This window comes from Panthera leo, chromosome B4 (assembly GCF_018350215.1).
Source record: "Panthera leo isolate Ple1 chromosome B4, P.leo_Ple1_pat1.1, whole genome shotgun sequence".
NCBI lineage: Eukaryota > Metazoa > Chordata > Mammalia > Carnivora > Felidae > Panthera > Panthera leo.
In genome coordinates, this window is record NC_056685.1 from 118,922,967 (window position 1) to 118,941,501 (window position 18,535).

Genomic DNA, 18,535 nt, shown 5'->3' on the forward strand with positions numbered 1-18,535 from the left:
AAACTTGACCCAGACTATCACTAATGTGCATACCTGTGGTGGTTACTGATTTTTCTTTATCTTTTTATTCCTGATGTTAAAAATTAGAAGAAAAATCTGTTCTAGTCTACTTGATTGCCCACAGCTCAGAAGTCCAACTTCATCAAGCCCACTGGACTTATTATTTTTTTAATATCTTCCCAACCTTATTTTTCTGATTCTTCTGCATATCCTGTATTTCAGCCAGATTGAGCTATAAACTGGTCCTCATAATCTTTCCATGTTTTCCTGTTCCTGTGCTTTAACTTAAACATTCATTGCCTTTATTTGAAAAGCCCTTCTCAGGTTGTGAATCATACTTCCAGCCCATACCTTACCTCAAGCCTACTTTGAATGCACTGTCTCCATCATTTCAATTTCTTCTCTTCCTTTTGTGCTTGAGGAATTCTTCCTGGAGCTCCATATGGAAAATAATGTACTATATCACTTTGTCAATTTGAGGATTGCATTAAGGGGATATTTAATATCTCTAAAACTTAGACATTCTGTGACTTGGTTTGAAGCTGCTCTAGTCAGCTGACCTTCCCAGGCATTAGGGCCCGTAGGACTCAGTAACTTCAGTGGAGCTAGTATGTATGTATGTATGTATGTATTTATTTATTTACATCCAAGTTAGTTAGCATATAGCGCAACAGTGATTTCAGGAGTGGATTCCTTAATGCCCCTTAACCATTTAGCCCATCCCCCCCCCAATCCCTCCAGCAGCCCTCTGTTCTCCATATTTAAGAGTCTCTTATGTTTTGTCCCCCTCCTTGTTTTTATATTATTTTTGCTTCCCTTCCCTATGTTCATCTGTTTTGTATCTTAAATTCTTCATATGAATGAAGTTGTATGATATTTGTCTTTCTCTAATTTTGCTTAGCATAATACCCTTTAGTTCCATTCAAGTAGTTGCAAATGGCAAGATTTTGATTGCCGAGTAATACTCCATTCGTGTGTGTGTGTGCGCGTGCGCCTGTGTATACACACATATACATACCACGTCTTCTTTATCCATTCATCTGTTGATGGACATTTGGGCTCTTTCCGTACTTAGGCTATTGTTGATAGCGCTGCTGTAAACATTGAGGTGCATGTGCTCCTTTGAAACAACATACCTGTATCCCTTGGGTAAATACCTAGTAGTGCAATTGCTGGATCATAAGGTAGTTCTATTTTCAATTTTTCGAGAACCTCCATACTGTTTTCCAGAGTAGCTGTACCCGTTTGCATTCCCACCAGCAGCGCAAAAGAGATCCTCTTTCTCTGCACCCTCGCCAACATCTGTTGTTGCCTGAGTTGTTGATGTTTGCCATTCTGACGGGTGTGAGGTAGTATCTCATTGTGGTTTTGATTTGTATTTCCCCGTTGATGAGTGACGTTGAGCATTTTTTCATGTGTCGGTTGGCCATCTGGATATCTTCTTTGGAGAAGTGTCTATTCATGTCTTTTGCCCATTTCTTCTCTGGATTATTTGGTTTTTGGGTGTTGAGTTTGATAAATTCTTTATAGAGTTTGGATACTAACCCTTTATCTGATAATGTCATTTGCAAATATCTCCTCCCATTCCGTCAGTTGCCTTTTAGTTTTGCTGATTGTTTCCTTCGCTGTGTAGAAGATTTTTATTTTGATGAGGTCCCAATAGTTCATTTTTGCTTTTGTTTCCCTTGCCACTGGAGACGTGTTGAGTAAGAAGTTTCTGTGGCCAAGGTCAGAGAGGTTTTTGCCTGCTTCCTCCTTGAAGATTTTGATGGCTCCCTGTCTTACATTTAGGTCTTTCATCCATTTTGAGTTTATTTTTGTGTATAGTGTAAGAGTGGTCCAGGTTCATTTTTCTGCATGTGGCTGTCCAGTTTTCCCAGCACCACTTGCTGAACAGACTGTCTTTATTCCATTGGATACTCTTTCCTACTTTGTCAAAGATTAGTTGGCCATACATTTGTAGGTCCATTTCTGGGTTCTCTATTCTGTTCCATTGATCTGAATGTCTGTTCTTGTGCCAGTACCATACTGTCTTGATGATTACAGCTTTGTAGTATAGCTTGAAGTCCGAGATTGTGATCCCTCCAGCTTTGGTTTTCTTTTTCAAGATTGCTTTGGCTATTCTGGATCTTTTTCTGCTTCCATATATACTTTAGGATTGTTTGTTAGTGGAGCTAGAATCTTCAGTCTTGGCCTAACTTGCAGGGCTTAGGAAACTGTGAATATGTAATGGGGATACTTTTCTCTGGAAAATTTAATTGGATGGAGAGCTCACTAGCATATTGCGGCTTTTCTCTATCTTCTGGTGTAATTAATTGCTCTCCAAGAAACTGAAGAAAGTGATTTTTTTTCTAAAGATTTAATTTGTTTAGAGAGAGTGTGAACAGCGGAGAGGGGCAGGAGGAGAGAGAGAGAATCTCAAGTAGGCACCACACTCAGCCCAGAGTCCAACATGGGGCTCTATCCCATGACCCTGGGATGACCTGAGCTGAAATCAAGAGTCAGATGCTCAACTGACTGAGCCACCCAGGCACGGAAAATGAGTTTTATTTAGGAGGAAACATATTTTATTTTGTCACTTAGGTTAATTAATCCCAGCTTTTCTCTTCTTGGTCTCTAAAATGGGAACACCCTATTTTTTTCTTGGTATTCTTCTTCGGTTTTCTTTTTTTATTAATAATTTATGTATTTTTTAATTTACATCTAAGTTAGCATATGGTGTAACAATGATTTCAGGAGTAGATTCCTTAATGCCCCTTACCCATTTAGCCCATCCCCCCTCCCACATACCCTCCAGCAACCCTATTTGTTCCCTATGTTTAAGAGTCTCTTATCTTTTGTCCCCTTCCCTGTTTTTATATTATTTTAGCTTCCTTTCTCTTATGTTCATCTGTTTTGTATCTTAAAGTCCTCATATGAGTGAAGTCATATGATATTTATTTGTCTTTCCCTGAGTAATTTCACTTAGCAGTATTCTTCTTTATTTTACTGAAATGCCATGAGGATAAAAGATGTTAGGCTATTGAGCACATACTACCCCACTCCTCCAATGGGATATCATGGGAAGAGGGTTATAACAGACTTACTTCTTTGATAATTAGGTGTGGAATTGGCAATCAGAGGAATATGTCTTTCTACAAGCCCATCAGGAAACAGTGAAAGACTTTAGGCTCTTGAAAAATTCAAGACTGCTTTCCTGGTCATTTGATGGAACAGTGAAGGTAATTTGAAGCACAAGGTTTTTTTGTTTTTGTTTTTAAAGTATTCTGATATTGTAATGATTATATTGTGATAGCTAAAAGCAGATGGGTGGTAAGTAACTACCTAAATTTTTAAATTTCTGTTTTCTCATGGCTGTTTTCTGTTTACTGCGATCACCTTCATCTGTGTGTTTAAGGGCACTTAAAGAGGTCAGAACAACCATTGTGCTAAAGCTCTTATTTTATAGATAATATATTCTAGATGATTATGCTCAGTAATACAAAATGTTCTTTTTCTAATTTTTTTTAACGTTTATTTATTTTTGAAGGAGAGAGAAAGAGTGTGAGTAGGGGAGGGTCAGAGACAGAGGGAGACACAGAATCCAAAGCAGGCTCCAGGCTCTGAGCTGTCAGCACAGAGCCTGACACGGGGCTCACACTCACGAGCTGTGAGATCATGACCTGAGCCAATGTCAGATGCTTAACCGACTGAGACACCCAGGTGCCCTCAAAATGTTCTTAAAAGTGCCAACTTCTGTATTTCTTTTTGAAGGTGTGGAGTATTATTACTGGAAGAATAGAAAAAGATTTTGTCTGTCACCAAGATACAGTACTTTCTTGTGATATTTCTCCTGATGCTACTAAGTTTTCATCTACATCTGCTGACAAGACTGCAAAGGTAGGTCAGTTAGTTGAAATATGCATGTATAAAAGTTAGGTATTGGTTATTTATTATGAGTCCAAATGATGTATAAAACACTAAGTGTCTATGTGTGTGTCCCGTTTTGTGGGTTTTTGACAGATGCCCATTGACGTTTAGTGTGTCAAATAGATTAAATGAATAACATTGAGGACTTTTGATTTCTGCCTTACTAATGACTTTTTTATCTATTACTGATAAAATGCAATTTCTACCATATATTATAGGTGGGAAAAAGCACTGAAAGGGATTTACATTTAATTGCGTATCCATTGTAAAAGTTTATGCAATTAATGTAAGTTGATACTTTGGAAAATAACATTCCAGTGAAATGCTGCCTGGTTGGGGACATTGACTATCCATTCTCTTCTTTTTTATCCATCTTTGTTAATGACCTCATTACCCATTTTTCCAAACTACAAACCTTGGAATTGGCTGGACTCTGTCCTGTCTTTCATGTTCTGTTGATTACTTCTCAGTGTTTCTTGGCTCATTCTTCTCCTCCTTATCCCACTCCATAAGATTTGGTCTCCTCCTTCATTGGTGAACCTTTCTTTGGTCTGTGCCTCCTCCAGTTTATGTTTCTTGCTACTGCCTGAATCTCCTGTTGAAATACCTTCTGTGACTTGATGGTTTTTATGCCAGACTCCTATGCCCTTGACCGTCTCTTTCTGCCGCATTGTTCCTTCTGTGCCAGGCTACTTTTAACTCCATCTTTTGTGCACTCAGTTAACTTTGGCATGACACAACTTCTCTTTTTTTACCTCGAAGCATTATGACTCATTCTTTCAGAGGTAGGTTTGATGTCCACTTTTCAGTGAACCCTTTCCTGCCTGTCAGGCAGGGTTAGCTGCTCTACCTTCAGTGTTCCAGATTACTCCAGTTTCTTAGAGCATTTACTTCATGTAACTATTCACTTAATGATTCGTAAGTCTGTATACCTGATTATAGAGTTTTCAAGGACAGGGAGGGTATCCAGTTCATCTTTATACCACCAGTTCTTAGCTCACGGTGTCTGGAACATGGCAATTACAGTACATTCTTATTAAATGGTGATGACATTGAACCACAAAGAATATTGGAAAGAAATAAACAGTATTTTGGCTGCCAAGACAGTAAGATAGTGATCTTTAAAGAACACTTGTCATATATTAGGCCTTGTGCTAGAATTTCACTATTATCTCACTTAATCTTCACACCATAGGTACTATTATCCAATTGTACAGGTGCAGAAACGAAAGCTAGAGAAACTTATATGAGTTGTCAGTACAAGGGAGCCAGGACTCACACTCAAGTTGGCTCTACTCTGTAGACTGTTCTTAACTGATTTGCTATTCCTTTTACGTCTAAAGTTAAAGAAGCTGTGATTTTGGTCCTTGAGCTTAAGTTATTAACATAAGTAATTACAGGGAAGATAAGGAAAAAACAATGTTGCAAGTTGAGACTTGGGCCTCTAATGAAAATTTATTTAACTGTTGAATGTTAGAACTTCCATATGATTGAATTTATGGCTAGTCAGCCCCAAGACAGGGTTTGCAGGTACTTACTTTGAGTGTATTTACTATTCTTAAACAATCTTAATTGCTTTCCAGATTTGGAGTTTTGAACTTCTTTCCCCTCTTCATGAGCTGAGGGGCCACAAAGGCTGTGTGCGCTGCTCTGCCTTCTCTGTGGACAGTACCCTGTTGGCGACTGGAGATGACAATGGAGAAATCAGGGTAGGGTGTTTGCTGACATGAAAAAGTGCTGCTCTTTCTGTAGCTTTGGTTAGTGCTCTGTACCACATGGGGGACCTTTGTTAATGTGACTGAGAAGTACAGGCCCTGGGGTTCTGGTTGGGTGAGACCTTGTTTGCTTTATTTCCTGTGCACAGTGTGTTCACAGCTGCGCTCCTCTGCAGGAAAGAATTAGTTTTAGTTAGAATGAAGTGTATGAGTTAGGGTTTGTGGGGGCACCTGGGTGGCTCAGTCAGTTAAGCATCCAAATCTTGATCTCTGCTTGGGTCTTGATCTTTGGGTTGTGAGTTCAGGCCCCATGTTGGGCTCTATGCTGGGCATGGAGCCTACTTAAAAAAAAAAAGAAGAAGAAAAAAAGAATACAGTCTCTGAATGTGAGGATGCAAATTCCTGAGCTGTTTGCACTTGGTTGTCTGCTTTTAGCTTGAGAATGATTCATTGGGATTCTTGGACCTGAACCAAAGGTTGTTTAGAGTGGCAGAATTTGAATAAAATAATTTTATAAATCATTAAGTAGATTATAAATGAATTGCAAATTCTGCTCTTTTGAGCACTGAAAGAATCACTTAATGGAACTATATCCATTGGATAGTCAACATTTATAGTGTGGCCTATTACAGTCCTCATGGGATTGCCTGCCTCTGGTTGTGTTAGAAGGATTGGGCAGTTGATGGGAAAAATTTGGGTGTTGGGATGGCTGTTTTAGTAACCAGTGTATTTGAAGAACGTCTTTTTTTTTTTCTTTTTTTACAAAGGAAGATTTAAAATTCATGAGAGAGTATTCAGTTTGCAGGAATAGAGGAATTATCAGATGATCTTTCCAGGAAAATTAAGATTCTCCTGCTTGAGGGCTAAGTAACCAATCTTCTCTGTACTGTTCTAATAAATGCCATGTCAACTGAAGTGGCAGGGCTGCTTTGGGAACATTCATTTTGCTCTGACTTCTCATCTTAGATGAAAAGGGCTCCTTTACTGGTTATGAAGGAGTATTTCATTTTTCAGAAACGCTTGAGGAAACCAATTCTCTTTAATTTATTTTTTAATTTTTTTAATTAAAATTTTTTTTTAATGTTTATTTTTGAGAGAAAGAGAGCGTGTGTTGGGGGAAGGGCAGAGAGAGAGAGGAGACACAGAATTCAAAGTAGCCTCCAGGCTCTGAGCTGTCAGCACAGAGCCTGATGTGGGCTCGGGCTTGAATTCAAGAACTGTAAGATCACGACCCGAGCTGTAGTCGGCCACTTAACCCACTGAACCACCTAGCTGCCCCAAATTCTCTTTCTTTAAATGCATGTCATTTAAAATTTTTTCTTTAGTACATTAAACAAAAAGTTTTTTTCCTTGATTATTTAAAATGTAGCTGTAGTAATTTTTTTCTCTCTCTGTATATATGTATCTCTGATATTTAGCTATCTTACTAAATTCTAATGAGTCTGTCCATTTGATTTTCTTGGATCAAATGTTTCTAGGAAAACATTTACAAATGATGGTTTTGGTCATTTTCCTTTGCTGTTTATGCCTCTTTTTCTTACTCTGTTGTGCATTTATTATTAGAGTACTGCCCGTGTATTAATTATCACTGGAAATAAATGGAAATATTAGCATCTGTGATTGGGTTGTTCATAAGGATCTAGTAAAATCTTTATATATATTTGTATCTTTATATATGTGTGTATGTGTATACACACACACACACACACACGTAAAACCTTAAGGCACTTAGTGTTTAAATATGTTTGAATGACTTTAGGTGTTTGACCTCTGTCAGCATTTTTCATGGTAGATCCTGCCCTAGAATTCTATTTTCTTTTTTTAATAATTTGTTAAGCCTTTTTTGTTTACTCCTTGCTTCTCCCATTATTCTCTTACTAAATGAAAAGGATCACAGTATTCTGACCAATTGTTCTAAGTTCTCTTGTTTTATTTTTTGGAATATGGTTAATGATAAATATTTTATTATTTTATAATAATTACATTTTTATTATAGTGAGTGGCATTTAAAAAATTGAACAGGAGAGAATGCAATCTAAAAAAATTCCTAAGGTATCACTGAATTGTAATTATATTTTTGAGAAAGATTTCCAAATATGTTCCAGATTAGATGGATAGATATATAAAACTTCTGGGTGACCTTGTTAATGCATTGTGTATTTTGTTTGTGTAGATATGGAATGTCTCAAATGGTGAGCTGCTTCATTTATGCGCTCCGATTTCAGTAGAAGAAGGAGCTGCTACCCATGGAGGCTGGGTGACTGACCTTTGCTTTTCACCAGATAGCAAAATGCTTGTCTCTGCTGGAGGATATCTTAAGGTAAGAGTTCCTCAAAGACTGTGAAAGAAAAGAACAGCCTGTGTACTACTTTCCAAGCTGTTTTCACTTCCTGTTTCTCAGTTGGGCCTCATACAACCCAGCAGAATGGAAGGGCAGTGACTGTTATCCTCATTTGGCCTAGATGAGACAGATCTGCAAGGCTACTTTCCTCAGTTCTCTTGGAAGTTTCGATGACAGTGTTAGGGATGTTCTCTGTACACAGCTCTCATACTGCCCCATACTTAGATGATCAGAATGACTAGAAAGTTGGGTGTTTAACTTAATTTTATTTTCCACTGATGGTTAACTATTTTGGTTGAAAGTCTTGAATTATTTGTGAAAAAAATTTGTGAAATTTCCTTTTTTTCCCCTTAAGTTTATTTATTTATTTTGAGAGGGAGAGAAACAATCCCAAGCAGGCTCCACACTGTCATTGCAAAGCCCAATGTGGGGCTTGAACTCACGAACTGTGAGATCATGACCCGAGCAGAAACCAAGAGTCGGACTGTTAACTGACTGAGCCACCCAGACACCCTGTGAAATCTCTTAGGTACTACTAGTAGCATTTGTAATAATAGTAGCAACAGTATATTGCTTTATTTTATAGCCTACAAAATGCTTTACTTACATCATCTCATAAGCCAGCTTTGTAAGCTTAAATTTCATTATCCTTGGCTTATAGATGAGGAAACTGATGTTCATTGCGTGTGTTGTGGTGCCTCCGGGTCCTTTTTTGGTGCTTGCATGTATTTATCCACTCGGTACGAATGTGTTCTGTGCCCACTGTGTGCTAAGACACTGCTATATGGCACAGTGTTTTAAGACTTGGTTTTGTCTTTCAGTGACGTATAGTCTGGGGAAAGCAGATAGTGAATAAATAGTCTGTAAAGTATAGGAGGGTTCTGGGACATGTGTGCATAAAGATGGAGTTGGCAGAGGCTTCGTAGGGAGGGGGATGCTTGCAGTGAGGCTTTTGAATGGTGGTACATTTGTGAAAGGGTTGAAGATACTATAGTACTGACCACTTAAAATAGATCCCTAATAAATTAGATCTTATAATACTTTTATTTCTTACTGAAAAAATTCAAGTGTAGGAAATGATTCTGATTAATTGTCTGACACAGTATAGGTGTTCAAAAATATTTGAATAAATGAATTTAAGTTTTTGGTTATATGAGACCCACATAATTACAGTTTTACTCAACATAAAAATGTACCTTATAAGAAAGAAGACAGTTTTTAGCTCTGTGAGAGGATGTTTGTTACAAACCCTTTTTGAGTTGCATTGAGAATGCACTGCTATTTATAAAATGTTGCATTAAACTATACCTTTTTGGTATAGTTTATTTAGTTACTGGGAGGGATCTTGAAACTGTCACCATCTATTTTCCTTTAATGTAAAGATAAACTGAGACTCTTAGTCTGCTCTGAGGATGATGCTTGGAGGAGCAGCATTGTGATCTTTGGGTTGGAAGCAGGGGGCCTTGAGTCCATTACCTGTTGAAAAACATAATTGCTCAACTTTGACACTGAGCTTCTGGAGACCATGTCATTTGATACTCTGGGCCCCAGAGAAGGCTGTCACATAATCATGAATCTGGCTTATAAGGTGTGATAGCAATCAATGACAGGATTCCCAGAGTTCTTGGAGAACCTTGAAATAGAGCAACAGAATAGATGTCTGTACTGTAGAGGCTATGTCTTAAGGGAGTAAGAACCCATAGCCTATACATTCAGTCTGTATATTTAAATGACAGTCAAGCTGTTCTTCCCTCTGGTTTGATTACTAGCATGGTTAAACTGATTATGATATAGCCCAGCCTGCATCTACTCAGCATGTTAATGAGACTATCAAAAGCACAGAGCAAATTAGAAGTAAAAAGGAACAGCTGCTGTAGTGTCCGAAGGAATGAGCCTTTTGAGTCTGTTTACTAAAGAATCTAAGCTATATAAATCGAATGTCAGTAGGGTAAAGTAGATATCCAGTAGCTAAAAAGCTCTTAACTTTCAAAATGCTTTCTTTTTTTTTTTTTTAAAGTTTATTTATTTTGAGAAAGAGAGAGCACGAGTGGGAGAAGGGCAGAGAGAATCCCAACCAGGCTCTACACTATCAGCCCAGAGTCCAACGCGGAGTTCGATCTCACAAACCATGAGATCATGACCTGAGTCGAGATCAAGAGTTGTATACTTAACTAGCTAAGCCACCCAGGCAGCCCTCAAAATTATTTCTATCATAAAGTTAAAAAATAATATAATGTAGCTGTTTACTTGTGTAATGCCATAGAATACATAAGTTAGAATGATAGGAAATCGACATTAATTCATACTTACGAGAAGAAAGCTGGTTTGAAATGTGGAATACATGGTGATAAAAGCAGGTGTGCCATTATATAGAGGAAAGAGAATGTAATAGGAGAGTGAGCCAGGGCAGATTGCCCAAAGGCAAAGCCTGTCTCTGCCACCCATTAGCTTTGTGATTTTGCATGAGATTATTTAATCTCTCTATGCTTTGATTTTCTTATTTGTAAAAATGGGTATAATAATAAACTCTAGCTCATAGAGTTGGGATGGTTAAAGGAGTTAATGCATGTAAAGCACTCATACATAGAGTCACATAGTGTACCTTGAGTAAATGTTAGATATTTTTTAAAATTCACTTTATTTCTTTTTTAAAAAATTTTAATGTTTTATTTATTTTTGAGAGAGACAGAGCACAAGCAGGGGAGGGGCAGAGAGAGGGAGACACAGAATCTGAAGCAGGCTCCAGGCTCTCAGTTGTCAGCACAGAGCCCGACACAGGGCTTGAACTCACGAGCCACGAGATCATGACCTGAGCCCAACTTGGATGCTTAACTAACTGAGCCACCCAGGCGCCTCAAATTCACTTTATTTTTTAGAGCAGTTTTAGGTTCACAGCAAAATTGAGCAGAAAGTACAGAGTTCTCATATACCTCCTGCCCCCACACGTGCACAGGCTTCCTCCACTGTCCATAGATTATCAAGAGAGTGGTACATTTGTTACAATTGATGAACTTACACTGGCGTGTCATTAGTACCACTCTTGGTGTTGTTCATTCTGTGAATTTTGACAAATGTATAATGACATGTGTCTACCATTGTAGTATCATACAGAATAGTTTCATTGCCCTAAAAATTCCCTATATTAGCTATTTCTTTTATTAAAAAAATTTTTTTTAAGTTTATTTATTTTTGACAGAGACAGAGTGCAAGCATGAGCTGGGGAGGGGCAAAGAGAGAGGGAGACACAGAATCCGAAGCAGGCTCCAGGCTCCAAGCTGTCAGCACAGGGCCTGATGCAGGGCTCGAACTCACGAACTGTGAGATCATGACCTGGGCCGAAGTTGGACGCTTAACTGACTGAGCCACCCAGGCGCCCCTATATTAGCTATTTTTAATGTCATTGTTTTTTAGTCAGTATTCAACTTAGTGGCTTGATACAATGTTTCTAAGCAGAGTGGTTTGTTTCAGTAGAGGGAAAGGTAGTGGCACTAGATTAGGTACCAGAAACAGTTCTGCTTCTGCCACCTGCTAGCAGTATCATCTTAGGTGACAAGGCCTTTCTTCTCTAAGAACCCTGGTTTCCGTATTTGTAAATGAGGCAGTTGATCTAGGTGATCTTTAAGGGCCTTACTATCTGTGTGATTTGTTTCTAGGGAATGGAAAGTAATGAATTTTCTCTCAAGTAGGTGGAATGTGTCCTGTGCAGTCTTGATTACATTGCTATTTTATAAAGCAAAATCGCCACTTCTGGAAAATTTCAAGTTACTACAAGTTGCTTTAGTGAGGTTTACTAAAGTCCATGGGGTATACTTTTACCAGTTACTATTACTGAGGAAACACGAATAGTTTACCCAGTCAAGCACAGAATGTTAGGCACTGCCCCCAGTTACAAAAATGAGTGACACCATTATTTTGTTCATGATACTCTGAATCTTGATGTACCTGATGCCTTTTCAAAAGGTGTTTATGTTCATTGTCTCTTTTACCCTCATTTTAGCTGTGAGATACATGGGTAAGCTTTATGAATATCTCCATTTGGTAAATAGCTGTAAACACTATTATAATTTGACCAAATTCAGTGATCAGGAGGAGAAAGGAAGGATTGGCCGGAGCACCTGCTGCATGCAGTTAAGATGTTTAATATTTATTTAGCAAATAAATGTATAGACTCTTATATAGAGCAACATGGTCATAGGCTCTTGAATCATCCTGATTAAAAGGAAGATTAAGCTGGGGCTCCTGGGTGGCTCTGTCAGTTAAGCACCGACTTTGGCTCAGGTCATGATCTCACATTTCGTGAGTTTGAGCCCTGCTTTGGGCTCTGTGCTGACATCTCAGAGCCTGCTTCAGATTCTGTGTCTCCCTCTCTCTCTGCCCCTTCCCCACTTGTGCTCTGTCTCTCTCTGTCTCTCAAAATAAATAAACATTAAAAAAATTTTTTTTAATTAAAAAAAATTTAAAAATGAAGATTCAGTAGAGAGAACATTCTGTGTGGTGTCCTATAATAAGAAATAGTCTCAGTGTCTATCAGAATACCAGTCTGTGTCTGCAAAGGAGCATTTTAATTTTTTTAATTTTAATTTTAATGTTTATTTGTGAGAGAGACAAGGTGCAAACGGGGAGGGGCAGAGAGAGAGGGAGACAGATTCTGAAGCAGGCTCCAGGCTCTGAACTGTCAGCACAGAGCCTGATGCGGGGCTTGAACTCATGACCTGCAAGTTCATGACCTGAGTCGAAGTCAGAGGCTTAACTGACTCAGCCACTCAGGCACACCTGCAAAGGGGCATTTTTAAAGAAAACAGGGTTATTCTTTTCATTCTACTAAGAAAGATATGCAGGCGGCAGAGTTCAGTGCAGTCATGGCCATAGTTTACTTTGTATAGCCTTGTGTTTGTAGCTTTCTGTAGGCTGCACGTTTTTCCAGCATACCTTGCAGTGGGGTTAGGTGTTGCATAACTGTGGGGCAGTCACCAGGATTAATCAGGAAATAGTGACTAGGTTGTTAATATTAAACCTCAGACATTTTTCCTACAGTTTGCCGAAGTTTGGGAGTGGGGAGATGATAGAGTGAAGGACCTGGCTGGCACTAACTGCAATTGTCACACAGAGTAATTACCAGTCTAATGAGAATTTTGTTTTTCTCTGAACAGTGGTGGAGTGTTGACACTGGGGAATCCTCACAGACCTTCTACACAAATGGAACCAATCTTAAGAAAATACACGTGTCTCCTGACTTCAAAACATATGTGACTGTTGATAATCTTGGTATTTTATATATTTTACAGATGTTAGAGTAAAGTAGTTAAGGAATAATGTAGTTGAACTCTTCAATTTTGAATTGGAAAAAAATTCTATTGAAACTTCTGTATTTCAACTTTTTATAAAGCTGTGAATTGTTTTGCAGTACTGCATTCATTATGAAAGTGTTTGTGGTTGGGTGAATAATATTAATGTAGCCTTTTCCCAAACGAACACACCTTTAATCTTGTTTTTCATAATCATCATCATTATTGTTAACAGTTTGTCCTTAAGATGCAAATGAAAATGTAAATATGTACCTTGTTATACTGTTGGTAAAATTCTCTCTTGATGCATTCAAATTGGTTGACATAATTAATGAGAATAATTTGAAGGAAATATGTATTTTAATGCTATTATTATGCAGGCTGTGCCTCAGGGTAGCAGGCCTGCTTTCTGAACCACATTACCCCAAGGGGTATAGTTCTCCCAATTACAATCTTGAAGCTTATTTGCACCCCTTAAATTTGCTTTAAAAATATTATGTTTGTGTGCATAGTTTGCAGCATTTCCTTAAATTCACTAGATAAGTGAGTGTTGGATTTCAAAAGTTCTTGTGAAGCAAAAATCATAGGACTACCTTTTTCTCACTAGCTAATGGCAGCCCTGTGCTGCCACTGGACTCTAGTTGTCAATTTTTGAGTTGGGTGCTGTCTTGCTTGCTCTGGTTTTTAACCAGACTTGTTACTTGACTGAACTTGACCTTCCTTTATAAAATTTTTTTTTTTATTTCAAGAGAGAGTGAGAGAGAGAGCCAGCGAGCATATGCACATGTGTGTGTGTAGGGGAGGAGCAGAGAGACAGGGAGAGAGAGAATCCCAAGCAGGCTCCACACTTAGCACAGAGCCTGATGCAGGCGCTCAGTCCCATGAATTGTGAGATCATGATCTGAGCTGAAATCAAGAGTCGTCACTTAACCAATTGAGCCACCCAGACACCCCTGAACTCGACGTTGCTTAATGCTCAACTTTCTTCTTTTCTTTTTTTACAGTTGAATTTTTGTAAATTAGAATAATTGGAGAGGACCAATTTTCATTATGTTCTAGCAGAATTTTTCTAAGAAATATAGTAAAAAATCATTTTCTTCTAAGTCTGCTTACTCAGATGAATGGCATCTGTTTACTCAGATGAATTTCGAGAGAATTCTCTATGCTTTTCTATGTAGTAACAGAAGAGTCCTCGTGAATCTGGAAACTGGTCTGTCTTCCAACTGGTATTCTTCTCTCTTTTGTTCCCTTTCTTCCTCCCTCTTTCCCTCCCTCCTTCCCTCCCTCCCTCCAAGGTTAATCAGGAAAGGTAGCTCTTAACAGAGAAAAAGTATATCAGCATCAGTAACTAGCTTTTTTGACTTCCTGATTAGGAATTTTAATTGCATTAAAGCTGCATTTTTGCCTGACAATACATTATTAAGGGAAATGGCAATAAATTAATAGATGTGGTTCACATAAGAATAACCAAAATTCAAGAATTTTGCTGCTGCAGCAGAAAGTAAATCAAATGAATATTAGTGTTAACAGGTAAGCAGTGAGCCAGTTTCTGTTGTTGGTGTGTATTAGATGTGGTATAGATAGGGGGCCTAGACCACTCCGGATGTATTTTAGATTAGATATTACTATTTAGCATTTGAGGCAGTCATAAGTATAACGAATACAATCTTTTACATTGTTAAGGAGGTTCAGCTGTTTGGTTTTTTATGATGGGTTGAGGTACTAATTTATAGGCTTACTGTGATTTCAGCAAATGTGATGTGAAGATCTTAATTTTATGAAAAAAATTATGTAAATGATGTACTTAGAGTAAACCATAGTTTGATTTGCATACAATGTTTAGAAACTATAGCTCAGACTATAACGTATTAACTTTTGGAATTAAAAGCCACTTGACTGTTAAACTATAGAACAGACATTTGGCTTTTACTTTTGATTGGCCCTTGTCTTCAAATAAAAAGAAAAGTGGGAAGAAAAGGTAATGACAAAAAGGCAATATCAAAAAGATGAGAAGACAAGGTAACTTGAGGGAAGAAGAGAAACCCAATATGAGGGAGCTATATGTTTCATGGCAGCTCAAGTGGTCAGTCAAGGGGAGGATTTTGTTTTGTACTTGCAGATGAGCATTTTCAAGCATTTTCCCTTGCTTTGTTTTTTGTAATGGAAATTACATTGCATTTTGTATATATAAGGATTTTTTTTTACATTGTATGTGTCTTGTATGGTTTGAAAATTCTTAGTTTTATATTTATGATACAAGTCACACAATTTCTTTTGCCTTGGTATACATTTTAATACATGAATTAAAAAATTTTATAAAAAATAAAATTCCTAAAATATTTTTGAAAAACATTTTCAGATTATTTCAGGCTCCTTGTCCTTTGTTGGTTAGAAAACAGATGTGAAAGATTCTTCAAACTAAAGCTACCATTCTTTCTATTGCTTTATCAACTATGTCTAATTCAATTTTATTAAAGTTTTATCTCCTCAGTTTATCTCTGATGATTGCTACCTGGTGTGGCTGTCATGGTGCATGGTGAAGATCCTGTAAAGAAGAGAATTAATTAATTTTTTTTCATTCAGTAAATATTTATTGAGATCTACCATGTATCTGGCATTTTTGTAGAAATTAGGTATATAAAAGTGAGCAGAAAAAAAAAGTGAGTCTTTGCCCTACTTCAGTTCAGAGCCAGGGAGAGGCAGACAAAAAGTAAAATCTATAGTGTATTATAGTATGTATATATGGTATGTATAAATGAGGGGTTGGGAGCGTTACAGTTTTAGGTGGAGTTGCTCACTGAGAAGGTGACACTTGAGTACAGACCTGAAAGATGGAGGAGTGAGTCATACAGGAATCTGGAGAGATTCCCAAGCAGAGTGCACTAGGCACAAAGACAGAATAGTGGATGGGTTGGTCTGTTACAGAGCTGGCAAGAGGCTGGTGTGGCTGGCAAAGACTATGTGAGGGGAGTGTAACAAGAGGTGCATCACCATGTAGGGCCTCCTAGGCCAGTGTAAGTACTTTTACTTTGAGATAGGACCTACTGGAGGAGTTTGGGTAGTGGAGTGATGTGACTTAAGCTTTATTTTCTTTTATTTTTTAGAGAGAGTGTGAGCAGGAGAGAGGGGAAGAAAGAGAAAGAGAATTTTTAAGTTTGTTTGTTTATTTAGAGAGGCAGACAAAGAGGGAGAGCAAAAATCCCAAGCAGGTCCCATGCTGTCAGTGCAGAACTCAGTATGGGGCTCAAACTCACAAACTGTGAGATCATGGCCTGAGCTGAAATCAAGAGTTGGATGCTTAACCAACTGAGCCATCTAGGTGCCCTGAGAGAGGGAGAGGGGGAGAGAGACAGAGAGAAAATCTTAATTATGCTCCATGCTCAGCATGGAGTCTGATGCAAGGCTTGATCCCACGACCCTGGAATCATGACCTGAGCCAACATCAAGAGTCAGATGCTTGGGGCGCCTGGGTGGCTCAGTCGGTTAAACGTCCCACTTCGGCTCAGGTCATGATCTCATGGTCCGTGGGTTCGAGCCCCGCATCGGGCGCTGTGCTGACAGCTCAGAGCCTGGAGCCTGTTTCAGATTCTGTGTCTCCCTCTTTCTCTGACCCTCCCCTGTTCATGCTTTCTCTCTGTCTCAAAAATAAATGTTAAAAAAAAAAAAATTAAAAAGGAGAGTCAGATGCTTAACTGACTAAGCCACCCCCGTACCCCAAGATTTAATTGGTTCCTCTGGCAGTGGAAACCAATTGACAATTGGTTGTAAAGGGGCACAGACAAGGGTGAAAGCAGGGATACCAGTGAGAAGCTTGCGCAATAATTCGGGTAAAATGAAGGCAGCCAGATGAGGGTGGCAGCAGTAGGGGTTGTGACAGTTGGATTTTGGATATATTTTAAAGATAATAGGATTTGCCAGTGGATTGGATAAAAGTTGTGAGAAAGACAAGAATGATACCAAGGTTTTAGCCACTTTGGCTTGAGCTATGGGAAGATTAGAATTGCCTTTAATGGAGGTGAAAACGATTATGAAAGGAGCAGGGTTTTGGACATAGCAAGTTTGAGATGGCCATTAGGCATCCAAGTGGGGATGTTGATTGAGTATTGGTGGTCAAATAAAAGGGTCTGGAGTTCATGGGAAAAATCTGTGATGCAGATACAAATCTGAGAGTTATCAGTGACTTTAAATACATCAAATGTATTTAAAACCACAGGATCAGATGAGATCAGCAGTGAAACAGGTATTGATAGACAAGACTGGAGTCCTAAGCTGGAGTCCAGGACAGTGTGAGGTTGGTGAGATGAAGGACCAGCACAGGAGACTGAGAAGGACCAGAAAGACTAAGAATTGCAGCTTGATGTGGTAAGTATAGTGAATGCAGTGGGCATGGGTCTTTTAATGTGGTCTTGGGCAAAATTTCTTTAGTGGTTTGTCTGTTCAGCCACCGGCCTATCCTGAATGGCTTCGGTATCTAGTGTGTGCCAAGAACTATTTTAAGCAGCAGCCAAGGCAATAAAGAAATACATTTTAGTTGTTGGGAGAGATTGAGGACAATGGATAATATGAAAAAAAAATATCAGCAGTTGTCTTATATGTAAAATGGGTATCTGTTCTTCCTTCTCATGGTTGTCATAAAGATTTAATAAGGTAATGCTCATGAGGTACTTACCTCCATGCTTGGATGAAGAAAGTGCTCAATGAACATTTCTTGGTGTTATTCGGGTCTTGTCATCTTTGGCCTGGCAACAGTTCCCTGACTGCTGTCTCTTGTGCCACTCTGCTTTATTTTTCCAAAGTGCTCATTTTAATCTTGTCGCTTCTCTTTAAAACCCTGGACCTGCTCTGTGCTCTCTTGCTTCTTTGTATATGCTGTTCTCTCTCTTATACTGCCTTTCTCCAGCCTAATTTTTTTCCCTAATTCCTTCTTATCCTTCATATATTTTGAGATGACCCTTCTGCTGAAGGTTTGCCTTGCCCTCTCATAGTGCCTTCTTTTCTCCGCCATGACTTTTTATCACCCTGTATTGTTTACTTATTGGAGTCCCCGATTAGGTCATAAGCTCCATGAAGCCAGGTCTGTGTCTTTTATACCACATTTAACATAAGCCTGGCTCCAGTTGGAGCCTCAGTAAATAGTTGTTGAATGATTGAAATTCTTGTATATACGGTTGCATGTCCAGAGCACATTCTCTGTCCTCCCTCTGCGCCAGGATATCAAGAGGTTAATTAAAAAGTAGCATGTCACTAGCATTTTCTTTATCTTTCTGTTTTAGTTTGGCATTTTA

At 38.5% G+C, this 18,535-nt stretch overlaps 1 protein-coding gene across 4 annotated transcripts in view; it reads left to right on the forward strand.

The window, feature by feature from the left end:
* Window positions 1-13,747, forward strand: part of APAF1 (apoptotic peptidase activating factor 1) — an 89,178-nt gene extending 75,431 nt beyond the window's left edge. For all 4 annotated transcript variants that reach the window (XM_042947464.1, XM_042947460.1, XM_042947463.1 and 1 more), the window contains 5 exons: window positions 3,102-3,221; window positions 3,754-3,879; window positions 5,493-5,618; window positions 7,798-7,944; window positions 13,116-13,747. In XM_042947464.1, the coding sequence (XP_042803398.1) occupies window positions 3,102-3,221; window positions 3,754-3,879; window positions 5,493-5,618; window positions 7,798-7,944; window positions 13,116-13,262 (666 nt within the window). In that variant the 3' untranslated portion in view covers window positions 13,263-13,747. The remainder of the gene's footprint in view (window positions 1-3,101; window positions 3,222-3,753; window positions 3,880-5,492; window positions 5,619-7,797; window positions 7,945-13,115) is intronic.
* The last annotated feature ends 4,788 nt before the right edge of the window (window positions 13,748-18,535 follow it).